Raw genomic sequence first — 19,983 nt, 5'->3', positions numbered from 1 at the left:
AGCTTATTTATCCTACTCTATCCTAATGTCAGCTGCCCACAAGCCTGTGCAGCATCACCTATTCAGGAGCTGACTGGCTATGAAGTTTAGCTACTTGCAATGTGTAGTCCAAGAGACTTGTTTTTCCTAAAGCACTGCACTTCCAATGCAAACCTAGTCACCACTTTGCTTCCATTTTCCCTAGGCAAAATCAATAGCCTTGAACCCAAAACTGTGCCCAGCTGGACTCAGAGCTGGTACCTGGCAGCACACCTCACCATCAGGCTGCTGCTTCTTCATGAAACCACATCCCTAGAAACATCTACTGAGTCAAACAGCAGCACAGGAAACAAGGGGAGGGCTGGGCAATGGCAGCTCTGCTCTCTGGTTCTTGTTTCAAAGTCCTGTGAGTGTGACAGCTGCCAGCTTGTGATCTTCCACAGGCCCCTGCAGCCCCTTCCCACACCCCCACAACACCCCTTCCCAACACAAAAAAGTAACACTCAAATATTTCACATTGCCAGAGATCCTGTAGACCTTCTGTATCATTATCTTCCCTTATCTTTGACTTCCTTGTTGTTGCACGTAAATAATGGAGATTATGGGTCCCTGGTAAATAAATCTGTAAGAAAAAAAAAAAAGAGAGGAGAAAGAGAGGTCAGATTTGTCAGGGGCTCATCTCAGTTACTACATTGTGACTCCAGGCACTGGCTGCTGGATGGAAGGGGTGTAGGACACCACTCCTGCCACCTGCCCACTTATCCCAGTTAGTAGAAAGATGCCACATCTCTCTAATGCCCAGTACTTTTGCTATCGATCCAGACAAGAACTGGGCTCAGTTTACAGTCAGTTTTTTCCCAGATGGACTCGGCACACTGCCAAGGACAGCACATCCAGCTGCCCCAGGGCAGGTGTTGAGCTGGGAAGGACTGGCTGGGGCTGAGCATCTCCCCACAACAGCCCCATCCCACACAGCTCCCCACAGTGACTGTCCTGCTGGAACAAGGACAAGTGTTTCCATGGCAGAGCCTGGCCTTGAGTGTCCATGTGATGTGTCTGTGAGTGCTGGCTCCCTGTACTCCACCAGGAAAGGCAGAACAAGCTGCAACCCCAGAGATGCCCTGCACCACTTGTTCACTATGTCAGCAGCAGCTCAGGCATCACAAGTGGCTCTGCAAAAGGTGAGTAAAATCCAGGTTGGTGCAACTGGAAGCAGAGCAGGAGAGGTTTGCAGCTCAGCCCACAGGACACTCAGTGACAGGGATTTTAGAGTAGAACAGGCAGCTATTTGCTGCACCAAGCCCTGCTTTGGCCAAAGCCTCAACACACAGCAACTCCCACAGACCCTGTAGCAGCAGAACTGCTGCATCAAATTCATCCACAGCCCTGGCACCCTCCTGTCCTCTGACCTCAGGGACATGGGAATGTTCAACTCTGCGCATAAGCCACCAGCATTTTCCACACAATTTGCCTGCAACCCAGAAAACTGCCTGTGGACAGCAGAAGAACAGCACACATACACATGATGTCACTTCGGTACTAAAAATATATCCTTTAGGATGTCCCAAACTCAAGGAGGCACCAGCAGAGTCAAGAGCAGTGGTTGTGCTGGGAAGCAGTCGGGGTGGTCCATGAGTTCTAAACTCAGACAGTTACATGGAAAAAAAAAATGTGGGGAGTAGATTTAGCTTCCCCATTCAGCAGGGGCAGGTCCCACCCCACCAGGGATGGGCAAGGGGCTCTGCAGAGACACCAAGGGAGCAGTGGCAAAGACCCACTGTAGAAAAAAATGCCACTGCCCAGCAAACTCCAATTCCTTAGCCCTAGGAAATCGCATTAAAGAAATCCTTGCCTAAGGAACACATTTCTAGAGGACAAGGCTGCTCAGAGCAGAAGGCAGGGTCATGGGCACAATCCTTTCCCAGAGAGGTTAACCAAGGGATACCACTTTTGCAGGCTGCCATCAGAATAAAGCCTTTCTGTTTGAGAAGGCGAGAGGCACACAGACATCAGGTCAGGGCAAACACACAAGGATTCTTCTGGAAGGTTTCTCCTATTATGCAGCTTCGTTAGCAAGTAGGGCAGAGTTTCTGTTTGTGCCTCCCTGGAGAAGGAACATTTTCAGGGAAGGCGCTTGCATGAGCAGCCCTGAGCTCACTGCTCTGAGACAGGAGAGCTCACCCTACTGACGCACGTTTTTGCAGGGGCTTGTTCAAGAGCCTTTAATCCCTCCACTGATGCCACTTATAGTTTTAATCAGCTCGAATGTTCATTCGGCATCAGCAGGATGTGAACCAGCAGCCCATGGAGCCCCCACCCAGCACACAAGATGACACCAATGCATGGGTCACACAGAGGGGTGGTGGCAGTGGGATCTGCATGGCAGAGAGGACTCAGTGCAGAGGAGGGAGAGATAACCCATCACCTCTTCCTGTTAACTATGTCATCTGCCCCTGTGCGGGAACACAGAGTGCGAGGGAAGGGGGCTGGGTGCCTGATTTATCTCCTGAGCCTTCCCTCATGCTCTGTACCTATACTTGTGACGCTTTCCTCGGGTGCATCCTTAAATCCAACTACAGCGACCTCCCCCAGAAGGCAAAGCAGGGGGTGACAGCGAGCAAACACAAATACCAATACAAATGGCCAGAGATGACATAGTCCAGGTCACCCTCAGGGCTTCATTTCACGCCAGGTAGAATCAACACTGCTCAGAAGGACGCCACCATTCTATGGGGTGGCCCCTGTGATGCTGTATTCACTGTTATGGCTGAGAAGAGGAACTGACCTTGCTTCTACTGTCCTGTGGCTTTTGTCCATGCCAAGATCCACAAACCACACTGAAAACAGTCCAAAACCAAAACCAACATTGTTTTAGGAATGAAACTGTTGTCCTTTAACTGGTCAGTGAGTAAAACTTGAGCTGAGTGATGCTAACAGACAAGATCTAACTTGATGCAGCAGCCCCTGTTCACTGACAGCTCTCAGAGCTGCTGCTGTGTGTCCCTGATTCCTGTCCATCCTCCAGCTCTGAAATTCCACAGGGCAGCAGTTTATCAGCAGTGCTGGGAGTGGTTGGGCACAGAACTAGAGAGCTCTGGCCAGGGTAGACACTATCATGCAGGGTGAGCAGATGAGCTTGTTCAGCATCAGCTCCTGGTACACGTTGAAAACGCAAAGAGCAGAACAATGCAAATACAAATAGCCACTTTCAGCTGAAACTGGAATAATCAAACCCAGTGACAGAGGAGTGCTAGAGAGAACCAGACTGGCCACAGCAATTGAACAACTTCCTGCTCATGACAATCCCCGAGACACTGCAGCCTGCACAGAATCTTGCCATTCATCTTAAGCATCCACCCAAAATCAGACCAACTGTTTTATCCACAGTGAAAATATAACGGAATACAATCTACCAAAACAAGCTGCCTCTACACTGATCACAACCATTGTAATTTGATGTTCTATGTGAATCAAAATTACAAAGTTTCTTAAACACGTAACTGTCAGTGGTGGGTGATGCTGTACTCGCCCTTTGTGTTTCTGTGTTTCAAGGCCCCTGTGTCACTGCAGTGAGCTGCAAAAGGCCACACTGCTATGGTACCTTGCTCCTCTGCAACCTAACCCACCCCCATCAGAGGATTCCACAGGAGCAGCACCTCCGGGAGGCCCCTCACCATCCCCAGAGACTGCAGGGCAGCTATAAAGGGGATGCAAAGAGAGATGATGTTCACACGGCAGAAAAAAAGGAGAGTCATTCCAGCTTTTCAGTACTGCGAAGGAGGGGTGAGATACTCCCCAGTGGGCAGTGCACCCAGTGCTAGGCTATCACAGTCAAAGGCACCCATCAGCAGATACCCAGGACAACCCTAATTGTGCTAGAAATGCTTTTGTCCTCTTTATCCAAAAGGCAGTTTTCCCCAACAAGTCTAGAGAGCTGTAGATAAACTTGGCTATATCTAAACGATTGCAGAAAGTAGGGAAGAAATAAATCTTCAAAACAAAAAGAGAATACCTTTGTTTTTCCCAGGGAATTGCTACCCACCTCTGCTGGAGCTATTGCCCCAGGGCCACCAGCAGTGAGAAAAGCAAGCTCCATCTCAGGGAGCCCAGTGCCCAGCATAAACCAAGCCAAAAACACTTTCTTGTCTGAGAACTGACATTTCCTGTCTGCACTGTGGAAGGGCAACAGAGCATTAAGCTCTCAGGTGCATACCACATCTGTGGCAGAACTAAAGGCAAAGCTGCTGAGACATTAAGTGAAATCTGAAGAGGTCAGTGGCACAGCAAAGAATAAGCAAAAAAATCCAATTCCCTGGGTCAGGCAGGGTTATAGTTTTCCAGGTTATGACATGAACCAAGGCTGAGCAGGTTTGAACTGTCCTGGGGAAGAACACACCACATGACCCAGCATAGCAAAGCTACACATCAGTGCCACAAGTAAGTTGGAAGAGGTTACGTGAGTTTCTCGGTCAACTAAAATTACCTGAGAACAGAATTCAGGCTCTGCTGATCCCATTTTAAGCTTCTCAAGCAGGTTTCCAATTTAAGATTTGCATTTAATAGCAGCCAGAAGAAGGCTGATTTGAATGCACAACTACGCCAAAGCATACCAAATATTCTGGTCGCCCCACAAGTGAGGCAGAGGAATACTCTGGGTTTGCAGGGAACATATGGCTGGTGCTGGGCTCTATTTGGGCCAAGCGACCCTGCTCCATGTGCCAGGTTGGGTTATGTAAGAGCATCTCTGGCTGCTGCAGCTGTGTCACGACGGAGCGATGGGTGCAGACTCACGGATGGAGTGGGGTGGGGGGGCTGCAGAAGGCAGCTGGGTTTGAGCAAACAGCCGCGGGGTAGGACTGTCCCCTCGGTGTTTGTTATCCCTTCATGTACTATTCCGCAGATCTGCGCAAGATGAATTTTCCCCCGAGGGCAGGGGCTGGTTGCATAACGCAGCAGCATCGTGTCAGCACAGAGCCAGCACAGATGGCAGAGCCCAGCCTGACCCTCCACGTGCGGCAGAGCTGCTCCCACAGCCCCACACCTCGCCCCAGGGCGCAAGGCAGGGTGTCTGCTCTTGCCCCTGGGCTGGAACACACCCATCTCAAGGGCTCACATTTCCACATATTCACTCCCCCACCCTAATCCCCAGCCCACACTTGCACTGGGACCAGTATCCAGCCCTAAGCAGCAGTGCTTGAATCAGTTGAGATGGGTGTGATATATTTTGTGCATGGAAGAGTAAAGAGGGGATGGTCTGTGGATCGGTTTGGACAAACCAACAGAGAAGAACAAGACCCACCCAATGGATCTTTTCATTTCCATCCCTGTTTCTCTACATACAGCACAGAGTGTACCTGGGCACACAGAGAGAGGGGGGGTCAGGTACAACATTTTCCATAAGCTCAGGAACCCTCAGATGGCAGCAATGAAGGGTTTTAGCAAAAACTGCCAAAATACCTCCAACCTTCCCAAGTGCCTGCTGCTTGGGGGGCTTGCTCTCAAAGCTGGACAAGCACAGGCATCAGCTGAGGGCTGGTGAGTGCTGGCCAGGGACACAATTTCCTCCCTCTTTGCCCTCTTGCATCCATGGCCAGCTCCAGTCTAGCTGGCTGGGTGTGGTTTTGGGGTGAAGAGAGGGCTGGGGCCCAAGCTGTGATGCCAGCACCTGACACAGGCAGGCTGTGAAAGATCTCCTGGGACCAGTGATGGGCAGGCAGCTCTGCGGGAGCCTGAGAAAGGATGTGGGCTGGAAAGATGTCAGCCTCACCCCTGGTAAACTGTAATTCTTCAGTTTCATTGAAATGTTTGGCTGGGAGAATCCCTAGTAACAGCTCCTGTTTACAGACAGCTTTGCCATGTAGGCAACACCTCCCAGTCCTTCTGTGTCACTGGTGAGTGACACTGCCAGCTACACCACATCCCTGGGGGTTCTTCCAGACTCTGTGTGACCACCCTCAGGACCAGGACCTCTGAGCTTGAGACTGTTTAGGGGGAGGGGGGGGGGAGAAGGGAAGGGACTCTGGACAGAGCTGAGCTCAGTCTGAGCAGAGCTGTTTTTGAGCTTCCTTCCTGAGTAGACCCAGATCTACAAACACAGATGCAGGAGACCAAAGCAGTGTCTTCTGGGTTTGGGCCACTGGCATTCATACCAAAGGGAAGTCCTGCCTTTAATAGGGAAATGAAACAGAGCCACAGGATGGACCCATGTGCCTTGTAGGTGAAAGCAGAATTTTGTGCCAAGACAGATGTGCCACTTGGTGCCTACTCACTGAACCAGCTGGGCCACAAGGTGTTGTGTCCTGTCCTAGTGTCACAGGGGAGGGGGATGGTGCTCCAGCACAGGGAGCTCCAGCACAGACTGTGGAAATTTCATCACACAGCAGAGGAGGCAGAACTGCAGATCCTTCCCTGACCCTGAGAGAGACAGATGTCCCCAAAGCTTATACCAAGAGCTTGCAGGTGTCTCTGCTGTGCCCCAGCCTGTCTCAGCCACTGGCCAGGACCTCTGAGGAACAAGGCTCCTGCCCAGCTCTTCCAGCTCCACTGGGCCCTCAGGCAGTGACAGGACCTGCAGCTGCTAATTCTATTTCTCACCTCTACTTTATTTTTGCAGTATAATAAGTGAAAACAACCTCAGAAGCAGTGCTCTGATGAGTCACTATAGAAATAGTTCTAGAACATAAAAGACTCCTTTGTGTCACTACAAAGTGCACTATTGGACCAGTACAGCCAACAGAAATAAGACAAGAAGTGCGAATCACTTACCCAGCTGCACAGCACAGCAGTGCCCTGCCCTGAATTTAAGCAGCACATGTAACCTGGTCCATTCTTGTTTCAAGCTCAAAGGCATCAGGTCGATCCTGCGGGTTAGCAGCCAACATGTCTTTCAAGAGCTGCTTGATCCCCTCAGACATGGAAGTCCTGCGTTTCTGAGGGATGTGCAGCTCCATCTTTGGGTTTTCTAGCAGCGCTTCCCCAACGGGCACAATCTCAGTCCCCTGCTTGATGTAAGTCCCCAGCAGTTCCTTCTTGGTCTCAGCGTCAATGAAAGTGATCCTCTCAATCATGGCCCAGATGATGATGCCGAGGGCAAAGATGTCAGCCTTGGCAGTGTAGTGTCCTTCCCATACCTCAGGTGCCATGTAGAAATCAGAGCCACAGGCTGAGGACAGCCAGTACTTGTTCACATTCACATTTTTGTTCTCATGCCCACCCTCCTTGCCCCGAGCAGTCAGGCCAGCGCAGACCTTGCTCAGCCCAAAGTCAGCCACCTTGAGCACAGGAGTGCCAGATTTCTCAGTTATCAGGATGTTGTCTGGCTTCAGGTCCCGGTGGACAATGTGGTTCTTGTGCAGGAAGGCAATGGCACTGGTCAGCTGCAGCATGAAGCTCTTGTTGGTGGCTGGGTTGGGCCTTCGGGACAGCACATACTGGTTGAGGTCTCCCCCTTCGCAGAACTCCATGACGAACCACAGGTAGCAAGGCTCCTCTGCATAGCCCAGGATCCTCTCACCTGACCAAAAGGGATAAAAGAGTGGGTTTTTCAGACACATTTCAAAGTCTATAATAACCCAGGATGGCTGAGGAACAGGTCTGGTTTATGTGGAGAGCAAAAATTTGGGCAATGTGACTGGGACCTATCGCACTGCAGGGCACCAGCAGTGATACTGGCACTGCTGTGGCTTCAAGTGCTTTGGGATCCTGTTGAGTATGACACACCAGTACCATGTTTATCCAAACTCACTGCTGGGAACCAGCTCAGGGGTCTCCTCCCAGCAAAGGGCAGAGATCTTCAGTCCTACCATCAGGCTATTCTCCCCATGCTCTGATGGCCAAAGCAGCAGAGGCTAAAAGCACAATTAGAAGTGAGTCTACAGGAAAAAAAAAAAAATCACTTCTTTGAAGGCCTCCTCTCCCACCAGAGCTCTGCTGCAGGAGGCAAAGGCTGGCTCATTCCATATACTTTACTGGAACTGCACACAGGGACTAAATCACAGCCCTTAACACTGTGCCAGCACAGTCTTGCCAAGAGTGGTCACACCAGTGTCCCAGCCCTATGGCCCACTGGGTCTTCACAGATCAAGTTTTTGCATTTAAGGATTGCATTTGTGCTGGAGAAACTCTGCCACTTTATCCAGCTTTCAATAAGTGGCAACAAGTCTTTAATGAGAGGAAAGTGGAGGTCCAAGCTGCAAACAATGTTTGCTGAGTGTAATCATAGTCACACTTGTGACTATAAGTATTCCTACTACTCAGTACTACACCCCAAACAGCTTCTTCCTTCACCAGACATCAAACTGAGCTCTTCAAGCTCAGAGCATCTCAGGCTTTACTCCATAAACTCCTGCCTAAGGAAGGACTCTCTTGCACATCAATTAGACTTGTGAAGAACACAGCAGCATCACATCAGCTAACGGGGCTAGGTCTGCCACTGGTGCTCCCCAGGGATTCCAGGATGCCCCAGGCAACAGACCCATCCCTGTTAGCTGATGCCAGGAATGCAAACCCCATGGTCAGATCCCAAGTCTCCTCCAGAGAGCACCCTGGTGATTGGCAGAGCCTGCACACACCATCACAGCATCATTTTGCTCTAGAAATTAATTTTTTTTATCATCAAGCACCATAAAAGAGAAGCTGGAGGATACCACTCACCTCTGCCACAGTTAAAAAGTACCACAGCCAAACTCAAGTGCTTTTGAAAGCAGTTAAATAACTCCACCCATTTGACAAAGTTGGGTTTTGTTTGAGCAAAGCCCTAGAGAGCATCTGGGAAAACAAAAAACTTCCAGCATCAGGTAAAGCCAAGGACTACCAGGGACACCCAGCCCTGGGCTGCACTGGTCAGCAGTCAGTGTGGGTGGGAATATTGGTTATTTGCACAAACAGTCTGTATCCATGGCTACTGCTATGGAAATGGAAATTTGCACAACAGAAGGACTTGGCTGCACCTCCCAATCTTCAGCAATCTTTTGCTGAGTTTAGGTCTGAAGGTTAGATCTGGGGGATGAAAGAACAGGGTGGAGTTACACAGGATATAGGGGCATTTTGGGGGGTCTCATCTGGCTGGAAGGAGGCTTACCATGAAAGCCCAAGGGCCAGCTGGGAGCAGCACAGAACAGCTTGGCTCTGGAGACCAAAATGCTGACCAGGAAAAGCAGCTTCTCTGGTGCAAGCCCATCTTTAGCATGACAGCATGGAAACTGAAGGAGAGGCTGCTTGTCCTGGGAGCAGAGAACCTGGCACAGCCAGGACAGCCCCAGCTCACACAGCAGCCACCACTTTGATTTCTTAAGCCCCAGGGACATCACAGCAGGACACAGGATTCTGCTTTCCTTCTTCCCTCTGCAGCCATACAGCCCCAACACAGGGAGCAGGAGTCTATCTCTTCTCTGCCAGGAATGAAATCATGCCAGGGAGCACAGCACATCCCTCACACACAACCAGGTGGGAGCATCCACACAGCACTGCTGGCTGGAGCCACAGGAAGTGCCTCAAACACTGGCTCAGCAGCAGGACCTCTTAGCTCTGACAAGCTAAGGTTTGTTTTTAGCATAAGGAAGGCTCTGATTTAAAACTTGGCCCCTGAACCTCAGCAAGCACAGCAAAGATGACAGGGATCCAGCAGTAGCTGTGAGCACCAGGCACTCCACTTTGGGTGGAGCATTGCAAGTAGAGGCTTAAGCCAAAAGTAATATTTCCTCATTTTCTTTCTATAATCTGAAAGTGTTTTAGTTGTTAAATCATCTTCCTGCCTTCAAAACAAACAGCTTTAAACATAAAGAGCTGGCAAGACACTCCCTAAAGATGAGATGTTAGCAAACTGAAGACAAGCAGTTAAGAGCTGAGGAGATGCCAGTGACAGGCTGGACCTGTTCTCTATCACCAAGCCAGCATCCCCATGTGCTCCCTGCCCAAACACAGGATGGCACACACTCACACTCCATCTTTCCCAGCAGCACACACACACCTCCCCCACCCCATCCTGGGAGCTCATTAGCAGCATGCTAATTTGCTTAGCTTCACAAGGGAAATAAAAATCCAGTGGGAGCAGAAGCAGCATCCCAGTGCCCACCACCACATGTAACCTCTGACTCCCTCTGTGCAAGGAGGCAGCACCAGAGAGATGGGAGCTGGCAGCACAGAATTCCAGGCAGTTGGAATGATGGCACCACACGTAGGTGACAACAGGGCAGCCCATGAGTGAAGCTGAGTGCTGGTGGCAGGTGATGGTCCCACAGATGACATGGGAGGAACAGGAAGCAACACCTTATACCTGTTCACTTAAGGCAGCTCTGTCACTGCTCTAGGTTAGGAACAAGAGGGGCATGTAATGTGCACAAGCACTGGAGGTGCTCCAGTGTCAGGGCTCTGAGCACATTACACAGGTGTGTGCTTTTCCTCCAGCTCAGCATTGAGCTTTCACCTTCCTTTTCACACCCTGCCTTTAAATTTAATTGCTCCACATCTCGTTAAAATGATAAAGGGTCAGGCTCTGCATGGTAGCTGAGACCAAACCCCACCTGGTATCCCCACAGTTGTGCTCCTGATTCAGAAAGTCTCAGATTAATCCTCACCATGCCCTGAGCCCCAGCACGTTGGCACAGCATCTGTGCTGGCCCGTAAATAGCCCAGCTGCGGTCGTGCAGAATGGCACGGCAGAATGGCAGCACAGCTCCACAGCCACCACCACAGCTCCAGCTCTGCTGCTGGCAGGGAGGGAGAGCAGGAGACCTTCAGGGTTCATCCAGCTCCAGCTTTTGTTTTGAAAATATTTATCCACAACTATCAGACCCAAGGCTCGGGAAGGCAGCAAGCACAGGCTACTTGGCACAGCAGCCAGGCAGACGAAAGGAGAGTGTGCTCCAGCTTGGTTTTGGGAGTCAAACTACTCCTGTGCAGGCTGGGGATGCACAGCCCAGCTCTGCTCCCCTCTGAGGGGCTGCAGGAGAACTAGGGCAGGCAAAGCTCTCCACACTGCTGGGAATTCAGGAGGCTCAACCCCCATCTAGCAACGGGGTACCTACGGGTCCCTTTCTCCACCTGATGTGGGGCACTTCCAGCCTCCCAAGAGCTTTCCTCAAGCAAGCCACCTCTCCTCAGGGTGTGCAACATGACAGAGGGTGGCAGGGACCACCCCCCCCCCCCCCCCCAATTCCTGCTAGAGCTGGACACACACCCAAAGGGAAGAGTTGGCTCCTCTCCCAGGGAACTGTGTGCCCTGGCTGTACAGGAATTTGGACACTGCCCTTCTCAGGGAGTCACCCTTGGGTGGTTGTGTGAAGGAAGAGCAGGAACTGGGGTACATGGGGAGAGCCAGGCAGGTCTGGACATGTCCACCCACCAGAGGGGACAGGAAAGGCAGGGACAGTCAGAGCCACAGTTCTGATCAGAGGATGGCTCTCGGGAGCTCTGTATGAACTCTGTGCCTGGCACAGGGTCTGGGGGCAGCCTACACTGGGGGATCAGTGAGACTGAGCACCCCAAGGAGCTGACAAGAGTCCTGGCACGCAAATTTGGGGAAGAAAGGATTGGGGTGAGCTGGCTCTGCTTACAGCAGGTTGGGGGACACAGGGGCATCAAGGGCACAGGGCTCCAGTATTCTTCCACATCTTCACAGCACGTTGGCAAAGCTGGGTCTGACAAGCAGCCAAGGGAGCAAAGGGAGGGAGGGAGGGAACATTTTGGAGATGTCACCGCAACAGCCACCAGCTGTGGCAGGAGAAGGTGACCCTTGATGGTCCCGTGATGCTGCTGAGGGACCTCAGGGGAAAATGGAGGTGCCAGCCCAGGCTACAGGTATTAGTGCTTCCAGGGCTGTTCTCACAGAGCCAGCAATGAGGGGACATGGGGACAGTCCTAAAGCTGTGAGATCTGGAGCCATAACAGGCTGCAGACTTGGGATGCTCAGAGATGGGACAGTACTCTGGAAAGAGAAGGGAAGATGTCCCCTTGGTGTGACTGGAGCACAGGCTGTGAAGGTCCCCAGAGGATGTGTGTGGGCTGTGGCACAGGTCAGGGTAGTAGATGGAGCCTCATAATTTGGGGTGTAAGGAAAGACAAGCTAGTACTTGCCAGGGGTCCAGCACAAAAGGATAGGTGTGAGCCTGGAGGTGACAACAGGGTCCCTCAGGACTGGGGACAGGGCTGCAGGACACATGGAGGGACGACACTGACATTGCTGCAAGACAGGGGTGGAGTTTAGGGAATGGTTTCCTGGGAGCATCATACAGGAAAAGGAGAATGGAGGAGATGGAGGGACAGAGTCTAGAATGAGGGTATCACAGGTGTGTTCAGGGTGAGTGGCAGCAAAGAGACCCTGTGGGGGAGCCCTGCAGGGACAGGACAGAGATGGGTGATGGGAAGAAGTCTAGAGCAGATACCCCAGACGGGACTCCAAGAATGCAGGGATGATGGGTGCTCAGGGATACAGTGGGGAGAGCCCAGGAGTGGTTATACTGAAAAAGCAGTGAGTCAACATAGGAAGAGGGGCATTGCGAGAGCTGTGGGGAGCTTTGGGTGCTCTTAAGCGCAGACAGTGCACAGGAGTGATTTGAGCAATAGGATGATGGGGGCGGGGGGGGGGGGGGGGGGGCAAGCGAGGGCAGCAGCAGTGCCTGAGGTAAGGTTATTGTGGAAGGGTGTCCATGGAAAAGCAGACAAAACCAGGATTTCCTGCATGGGGCATCCCAGCAGTCACCTGCTCTGGAGGTGTAACCTGGCGGTGGGGCAGGAGGATCTGGGTGTGGCGGTCACTGATGGCAGAAGGGAGGTGTCAGATCCAAGTGCTCAGGGCTAGGGATGGGTGACACAGGTGTCAGGGACGGGGACCCTGGAGGCCCTGGGCGCGGGAGGTGGCCCGGGAGGGCGCTGGGGCCGTGCCGGGGATGCTCTGGGGGTGCCGGTACCTTTGAGGGAGGTCTCGACGAGGCGCAGGTAGAGCTGGCTGCGCTTGTTGCCGTGACTCATGCGCTGCCCCAGGCCGTGCCGCTGCAGGACGCACTCCTCGAACCGCACCACGTTGGGGTGCTGCCGCCGGAGGCTCGTCAGGGCCCAGAACTCGGCCAGCGCCAGCTCTACGTTCTCGGGAGCATCGCAGCGGATCCGCTTCACAGCCAGCCGGGCGCCGCTGCGGCCTGACACCGCCTCGTACACCACGCCGTAGGCGCCGCGGCCGATCTCGGCCAGCAGGCTGTACCGCGGGCCACCGCCACCGCCGCCGATGCCCGGCCCCGCCACCGCCGCCGCCGCCGCCGCCGCCATGGCCCCGCGCCGCGTCGCCCGCCGCCGCCGCGCCGTCCTTTGTGTCCCGCGGCGGCCGCCGTCCATGGCCCCCCCCGCCCCGCGTGCCGGGCAGCGCCGCGCGGGCGAGGGGGCACGCGCCGATGCAGCCGCCGCGCCGCGGGGCGGAAAAGCGCGCGCTGCCGGCCCCTTTAAGCGCTCGACCAATCGCGGTCGCGCGGGGCGAACCACCGCGGCGCCGGGGGGGTGCGGCGGCCGCCACGACGGGGCTCGGCCTCTTCCCGGTGCCGGCCCAGTACTCGGATACGGAGGTCCGGGTTTCCCGCCCCGGGCGCGGTAACCGGCTCGCGGCGCCGCCAGACTGGCTCGGCGCAGCCGGGGCTCAGCACGGCGGGAGGCCGCTCCGGCTCCCCCGCCACGGTGGTATGCGCCGCGCCGGTGTAAACAGGCCGGTCATGGGTGCCCCGGCGTCCGCCGCCGGTCCCCCCCCACCCCAGCCCGTCCCTCCCTTCCCCCTTTCACTCCGGGTGCGGCCCGGGGGAGGCAGTGCGGGCTCGGGCCTGGCCCGCGGGGCTCACCTGGGGAACGACGGCGGGGGTTCCGGGCCGGGCACTGCGCGGCTGTGGTGTGCGAATGGGCGGGGTGGGGGAGCGGCGGCGACGGTGGGATAACAGCCTGGCCGCGCGCCCTGACGTAACCCCTTATGTAACGGCGGGGGGGTGACCCGCCCCCACCAGCCCCCTCCCACTGCCCCGGGACGGGCGGTGCACTGGGAGGGCGGGATGCCCCGGAGTGGGTTGGGGACAGCGGTGCACTGGCGGTAGCCGTGAGGTGCAAGGGGTCCGGTGCATCGGCGAGGGCTGTATGTGATGCCGCCACGGGAGTGATGCTCCGGGACACGGTGCACCGGGGAGGGGGGCGGTGCACATGTTGTAGGCGATGACCCGGCGGGGAGGTGATTCCCCAGGGACGGGGTGGTGCCGCGGGACCAAATAAATCCTCGGGACCCGGTAAATCCCCAGGATCTACTGCACCAGTGGTAGCCGCGCGGTGCTGGGTGTTCGGCGAACCGGCGCTGTGCAGCCGCACCGGGGAGGGCGGGCGCGCGGCTCGGGGCCGGTTTCACAGCTCCGCAGCATTCGGGGGCCCCTCCCGGGCGCCGCGCTCACCTCGAAGGTTCGACCCCGCTGCTGGGGAGTTTCCAACTGGAAGCTCCTCGGGAAAGTGCCTGCGATCCCGAGAGGTTCCCGCTGCCCCGCAGGCCGGGACCAAGGGTTTTGGGGGCACCCCGGGATGGCGTGGAGCGGTGCGGCACCCACCGGGTGTCCGTGTGGTGGGATGGGCACTGGGCACCAAGAGCGGGACGCGGCGACCGCTCTACGCCGGGGCGGCGAGCGCCGGGGGGAGACCGCGGGGCTGCAGTGTGTCCCCACGGATGGCCGTGTCCCCACGGGGATGAGTCTTGGCTCCGGACGGGACTGGTTTGGTAGCATTTCTCCTGCGAGCAGGTGGGGTGGACCACAGAGCTCCCTGTCTCACGCACCGTTCCCAAATTGCTTTTCACCCCCCGGGCCGCGGGCATCACGAGTATCCATCCACTCTGAGCTCCCCCGGTGGTCTCATCCTGTTCCTGGCGCTGCTGGTGGCTGGCAGCCCCCCGGGCTCGGGGCTTTGCACGCCACCGTCTCGCTCCCCGTGGATTTGGGGAGGGAATGGCGATCCAACCCGCAAAATGTACTTTTCCAGCCGCCTCTCCCGTGTTTTCCTGCCCCTCGCGCGGTGCCTTTGGCAGCGGGCACTGCGGCCGGTCAAAGACGGCGTCTGCAGAGCCGGTTACGGAGGAACTCTCAAAATTCCCTGATTTCTTGACCGACTGCTGTGCCATGTGCCGCTGCCATCACGCAGCTTCTGGCAGCTCCTGGCTGCATCACGCTGGTCCCCCCCGGGAAAGGGACGGCGACCCCCGGACGGGACTCTGCCGACTCTGCAAGCTCTTGCAAGTGGTTTGACCTCAATTTGTTTATAAATTGAGCCACTTCTCTTCCCGGGGGGCTGCGGGGGTGATGCCGCAGCCCCGTGCCCCCGGTGCCGCTCGGCAGCCTGGAGCGACGGGGACGGCGGCAGCGGCGTGACTCGCCGTGCTTACGAGAGCGCCGCTTCTCGTACCGTTGTCGAGTGGCACTTGTGCCTCCTGCCCACGCAGGGCGGTCACCTGTTCTCGCCTGGGCAGCGCTGACCGCCCCCCGCTCCGGTGTTCCCTTTGCCGGAGGTTCGCTCCGGTACAGGTGCGCTCGATCGGAGCTCCCGCGGGAGGTTTGGAGCAGAACCCCGGGCATCGTCCACTCGGCGTTTCTCCCCATGTCCCACAAAATGCGTCTGAACACCTCCCTCTCCTGCCTCCGGCAAGGCCAGGCAGGAGTGCAAACATTTTGGGAGTTTCTGGAAAAGCCCTGTCCCTTAATGGGATAAAGCTGACCGTGCTCCAAGATCCACAGCGTAGCGACTGCTTTCCTTGGGGAAGCTCCCGCCGGCAGCTCTGGGTCGCGGTCCCTCTGCTTCGGGACAGCCCCGGCGGCTGGCAGAGCTTGTACCAGCTGCAGGGGCGATTTACCCCATCCCGGGATGGGGAGCCATGTCGGGTCGGGGGGGAGAATCCTTCGGGGGGGCTGGGGGCTCAGGGGCAGAGTGGCAGCGCCGTGTGACGTGAGCTGACATTAACTCCCACCTGCTTCCGCGGATGCCTGGCACCCTCGGCCCCCTCCTCGCCGAACGCGGCTTTCACTCATGTAGTTAGGAAAAGTTAACTTTTCTATTACCGCACATTTCACTTACCCAGGTACTTAATTACCATTGTCCCAGGGAAATGTCAGTGTGACTCAGAGACACTTTCCCATTAGGAAGAGACAGATGAATATTAAGTTGAGTTGCTGGTGGGTGGGATGGCTCCTAGCTCCTCTCCCGGGGGAGCCTGTCACCCTCCTAGCCCTGGACCCACGGAGGACCCTCTTACTCAGCTCAGTAGGTCTGTGGCACTTTGCTCTGGGGACAGGAGTAACTCGACCTCCCAGCCGGAGCAAAGGGAAGGAACCTTATTCCAGACGGCATTTCCCTCTGCGGCCTTGGGATTTACTTAATCTCTAACACATCTCCCTCGTGTGCAATTAAACTGTGCGGGGAGGTGGCTGCACCCCAGGCCGCTGGGTACATATATATATATATACATATTCATATAAAAATAATGGCTTTGGTGTAGAAATGCTCCACCCTACCGTGTCTGTGGTGCCCGTACAGCTGTCAGTCCCAGCAGCGAGGGTTAAACTGCCCAAGAGCTGTGCACAGCCCCTCGCCCAGGATGTTGTGGTCGTTTGCAAGTGCGTTTTGCTCTTAGCTTTATTCTGTGCCTGCACGGCCCATCACACCCCGACGCAGCGAGACGGGGCCGTGGCTGCCCTCTGCCCCTGCGGGGCCTGAGCTCTATCCCCCCCTCGCTGCAGCACCCGGGATGGAGGGATGGGTTCCTCCGTTGGCCCAGAGAAGGATTCAGGGCTCTGCTCTCATTCCCCCACACCATGTCCTTCTCCCTTGTTCCCTCTGGGTTGGCACAGCCCCAGCCTGGATGAGTTAAAATCCACCTCCAAATAAAAGCTGTGGGGTCCCGCCTGCTTTTCAAGGAGCAGGGGGATGCCAATGGACCAGATCACCAGCCCTGATGGAGGACCACAGTCATGGGCTGCCGTGGCTGCTGGGTGCCCAACAGAGGGTCCCAGCCGTGTCGATGGCCCCCACTTCCCTCACCATTGCTGGGAGGGCTGAGCAAGGGGGCACCAGGTCCGGCAGCTGGTGTTCGAGCTGGGAGAACAGCAGGTTGCTGGGAAACATCCCTCTTGAGCTCCGATAAAAATAGCTTCATCTTCAAGGCAAGAGGACTGGCTGCACTGCCGCCACACAGGGGATGTGTCTGCACCCACTGGGGTGTGGGGACTGGGGCAGGATGTCCTATGGGGTCTGCACCTTGGAACCCCATCCCACACTTCTGTTGTGACATGGTGCAGAGGGACAGTGGTGCAAGGGCTCAGGGATTGTCTGTCATTGCCCAGTTCTGTTCTACTTTATTCCCAAATCAGACTTGGAAATGTGTGAGAACAGGAATTAAGGCTGAATGGGGAAAGTGGGGGTGTCTTTTTTCCCCCACCCAGCTCCCCCTGCCTCTTTGGCTCATTTCTGTGTTTGCTCTCATGAGGAGGGGGTTCAGGGAGATGTGGAGCTGGAGGGCCCCGTGGCTCTGAGCCCTGTCATTGCAGAGGTTGGGGGTTTTCTATGCAAAGACTTTTCCACCTGACAACAGCTAGGCTGGGTGGGGTGGGACATCCCTTTCCCGGGGCATGAAGACCCTCTCTCCCTTACCAGCAGTTTTGGATGGACTCACTTATCTCCCCAGCATCTCCCATGCCTCTCCCTAGCCTGGGGAGCAGGGTGAGAGGAGGTCAGGGCTTCACCTTTCCCCCTTCTTGGACAGGATTTGAATTTAGTGTCCAGAGGATTCATACCCCCAGCAGCCAAACCCCTCTGTGTGGGAAGACGGACAGACCCCATCCCAGTCCTTTGCCACATTCCTTGTTTGGGGCACGCATTTCGGCCCCGAGGACCGAGGCTGGGCACGACGGAAGGCTCCGAGTGATGCAGCCGCAGCGGTGGGATGTGCATCCCGGTTCCCGGGGCGGCACGGGGCTGCGGGGAGGCCTCGGCGGTGCGGGCGAGCCTGCTCGGGAGGTGGCGGGGATGCTGCGGGGCTGATTATTCACAGCTTCCCTCGCCCCGATTGGCTCTGCCGCCGCGCACAGCCGGGCCCCGCCGCAGGAGGAGACTCCGTGGCCATAAAAGCGGGGTGAGAGGCAGCCGGCAGCGAGTCCGGTGGGCAACCCGGGCAGCACCGTGGGGGGGTCACCTGCCAGTGTGGCCTCGCCACCGATGACTGACACAGCCTGACGCCCGTGGAGGGACAGCCACCAGCCACGACCTGTCCTGACTTGGAGAAGCAGGTGTTCGGCGGGACGGGGAGCAGCGGCAGGTAGGGCTGCCGGGGTTGTTATCCCCTTTCCACTGCCTGGGCACAATCGGGGAATCGCTCTTGCTCCCCCAAAAGCAACAGTTTAAGAGCACCCCCTGAGCCACACTGTTGAGAGTGGCTTGTGGTTGGACTTGCGTTATTTTGGGGAGCTTCCACATGGCTGTAGGTCCCTCTCGTCCCTTGAGTGGTTTCAGACCCGATGAACAGCTGTCCAGAGTTCTGCTGGGGTTTATTTCCGTGCTGATGCCGTGCCTGCCATCCTGGCAGCAGAATCACCCAGGGCTTGGAGGGGCAAAGGGAGTGGGCAGAGAGGATGGGGGGGTTCTCTCTCCCTTCTTGGCTCAAGCAGCAGTGTGGCTGCAGTGCTGAGTTTTGAGTCATTCTATTCCAAAAGTTACCAGCTTTTTTTGAGAAGCCTTGTCCTGATGGTGTTTCCAGGAAATTTTTAGAGGTGAGGAAAGGAGCTGCTAGAAGGTTGATTGTTCTTCTCCATCAGAAATATGTGCAGGATCCAAACCTGTGGAGTTGGACCTGTGTGGGAGGAGGGATCTGCTCAGCCTGGGAGAGTTGTTCACATCCTTCATTAGGTATAATTACAGGTTAGTTCAACGTGTGGTCAGTGTCTTCTGTCCAGCACACGCAGTCCTGATTCCTCATCCCTCCTTGGGTCACCTGGGGTGCATGGATACAGCTTGGAGGTTTTCCAAAGCAAAGCCTGGTCTTTGAAGACTCAAGTGGAAATGGGTTAGGGGAGAAAGAGACACCGGCAGGCACCTGGCACAGGTAGAATGTGCTGAGAGTGGACACAGAGGCTGGGACTCAATGCTGGCATTGCCAGACCCTGCCATGATCATTCCATGGTGTTTCTGCAGGAGGGATGGCTCTAGAGCCTTAGGCTCCTCCAGGTAACACAGGATTGAGCCCGAACTCTGCTTTTCTTCTTCCTCCCTTTGTGTTCTTTTCACTTTTTCCTCCCCGCTGCTTCTTTCCTCTTTTGTCCAAAGCCCTTTGGGTTTTTTTTTGTTTTTTTTTTTTCTCTTCCTGCTCCTGTTTTGCCAGTCCTCCTTATCCCAGCTCCAGGAGCAGGCAGAAAGCACTGCCAGGACACTTGTGGCACCACCTGGACGTTTGCAGTGGGGTGTCCCAGGGTGTCCCTGGCCACGCTGTGCTCGGAGAACTGCAGCTCCCCTAAGTGCCATGAAATCCTCCGTCTGCAGCAGGGTGACAGGGATGGGACACGCTGTGTCCAGAATGCCAGCAGTCTGAACTGTGCAGTGTCAGACAAACCAGCAGCTTGTTCCCAGCATGGGAAAATTCCAGGTGCTGTCCCTGTGCTCTGCTCTGGTGGCACCCACGGGGATACCAGCAGCAGAGGAGCAAGGGAGGGGCAGCGGGTGGGGAAAGGGAGGGAAAAGGTTCCCAGTGGGGCTCCTGGGAAGCAATCATCAGCTCTTTTTGGGAGCTTCATTCTCCCTAGTGCTGCAGCAGGCACCTACCTGCGTGGCTGGCATGTCTTCACTCCTCAGTCCTGTCTCAGTGGCCCTGATGCAGTAAGGGACTGTCCCCGTGTATCAGTGGTGAGGGCTGGCTGAGTTCCCACCGTGCCACTGCCATCCTGGGAAGCTGCCACCCTGTTCCCTGCCAGGCTGCCAGGGCACTGGGAGGATTCACGGAGCTGGTGGCTGTGCAGCCAAGGA

General features: G+C 55.8%; 1 protein-coding gene across 1 annotated transcript; it reads right to left on the bottom strand.

Annotated features, from left to right (window-relative positions):
• Positions 1–6,779: 6,779 nt before the first annotated feature.
• On the bottom strand, positions 6,780–13,675 carry STK35 (serine/threonine kinase 35). Its single transcript, XM_062504960.1, has 3 exons — positions 13,669–13,675; positions 12,885–13,625; positions 6,780–7,492 (listed from the first exon to the last, which is right to left on the bottom strand). The coding sequence occupies exons 1-3, from the start codon at positions 13,673–13,675 to the stop codon at positions 6,780–6,782; spliced, it is 1,461 nt and encodes a 486-aa protein (XP_062360944.1).
• Between the last annotated feature and the right edge of the window lie 6,308 nt (positions 13,676–19,983).

This window comes from Cinclus cinclus, chromosome 18, assembly GCF_963662255.1.
Source record: "Cinclus cinclus chromosome 18, bCinCin1.1, whole genome shotgun sequence".
Classification (NCBI taxonomy): Eukaryota; Metazoa; Chordata; class Aves; order Passeriformes; family Cinclidae; genus Cinclus; species Cinclus cinclus.
The sequence above is the reverse complement of the archived record's forward strand: the minus strand, read 5'-3'. Positions and strand labels throughout refer to the sequence as shown.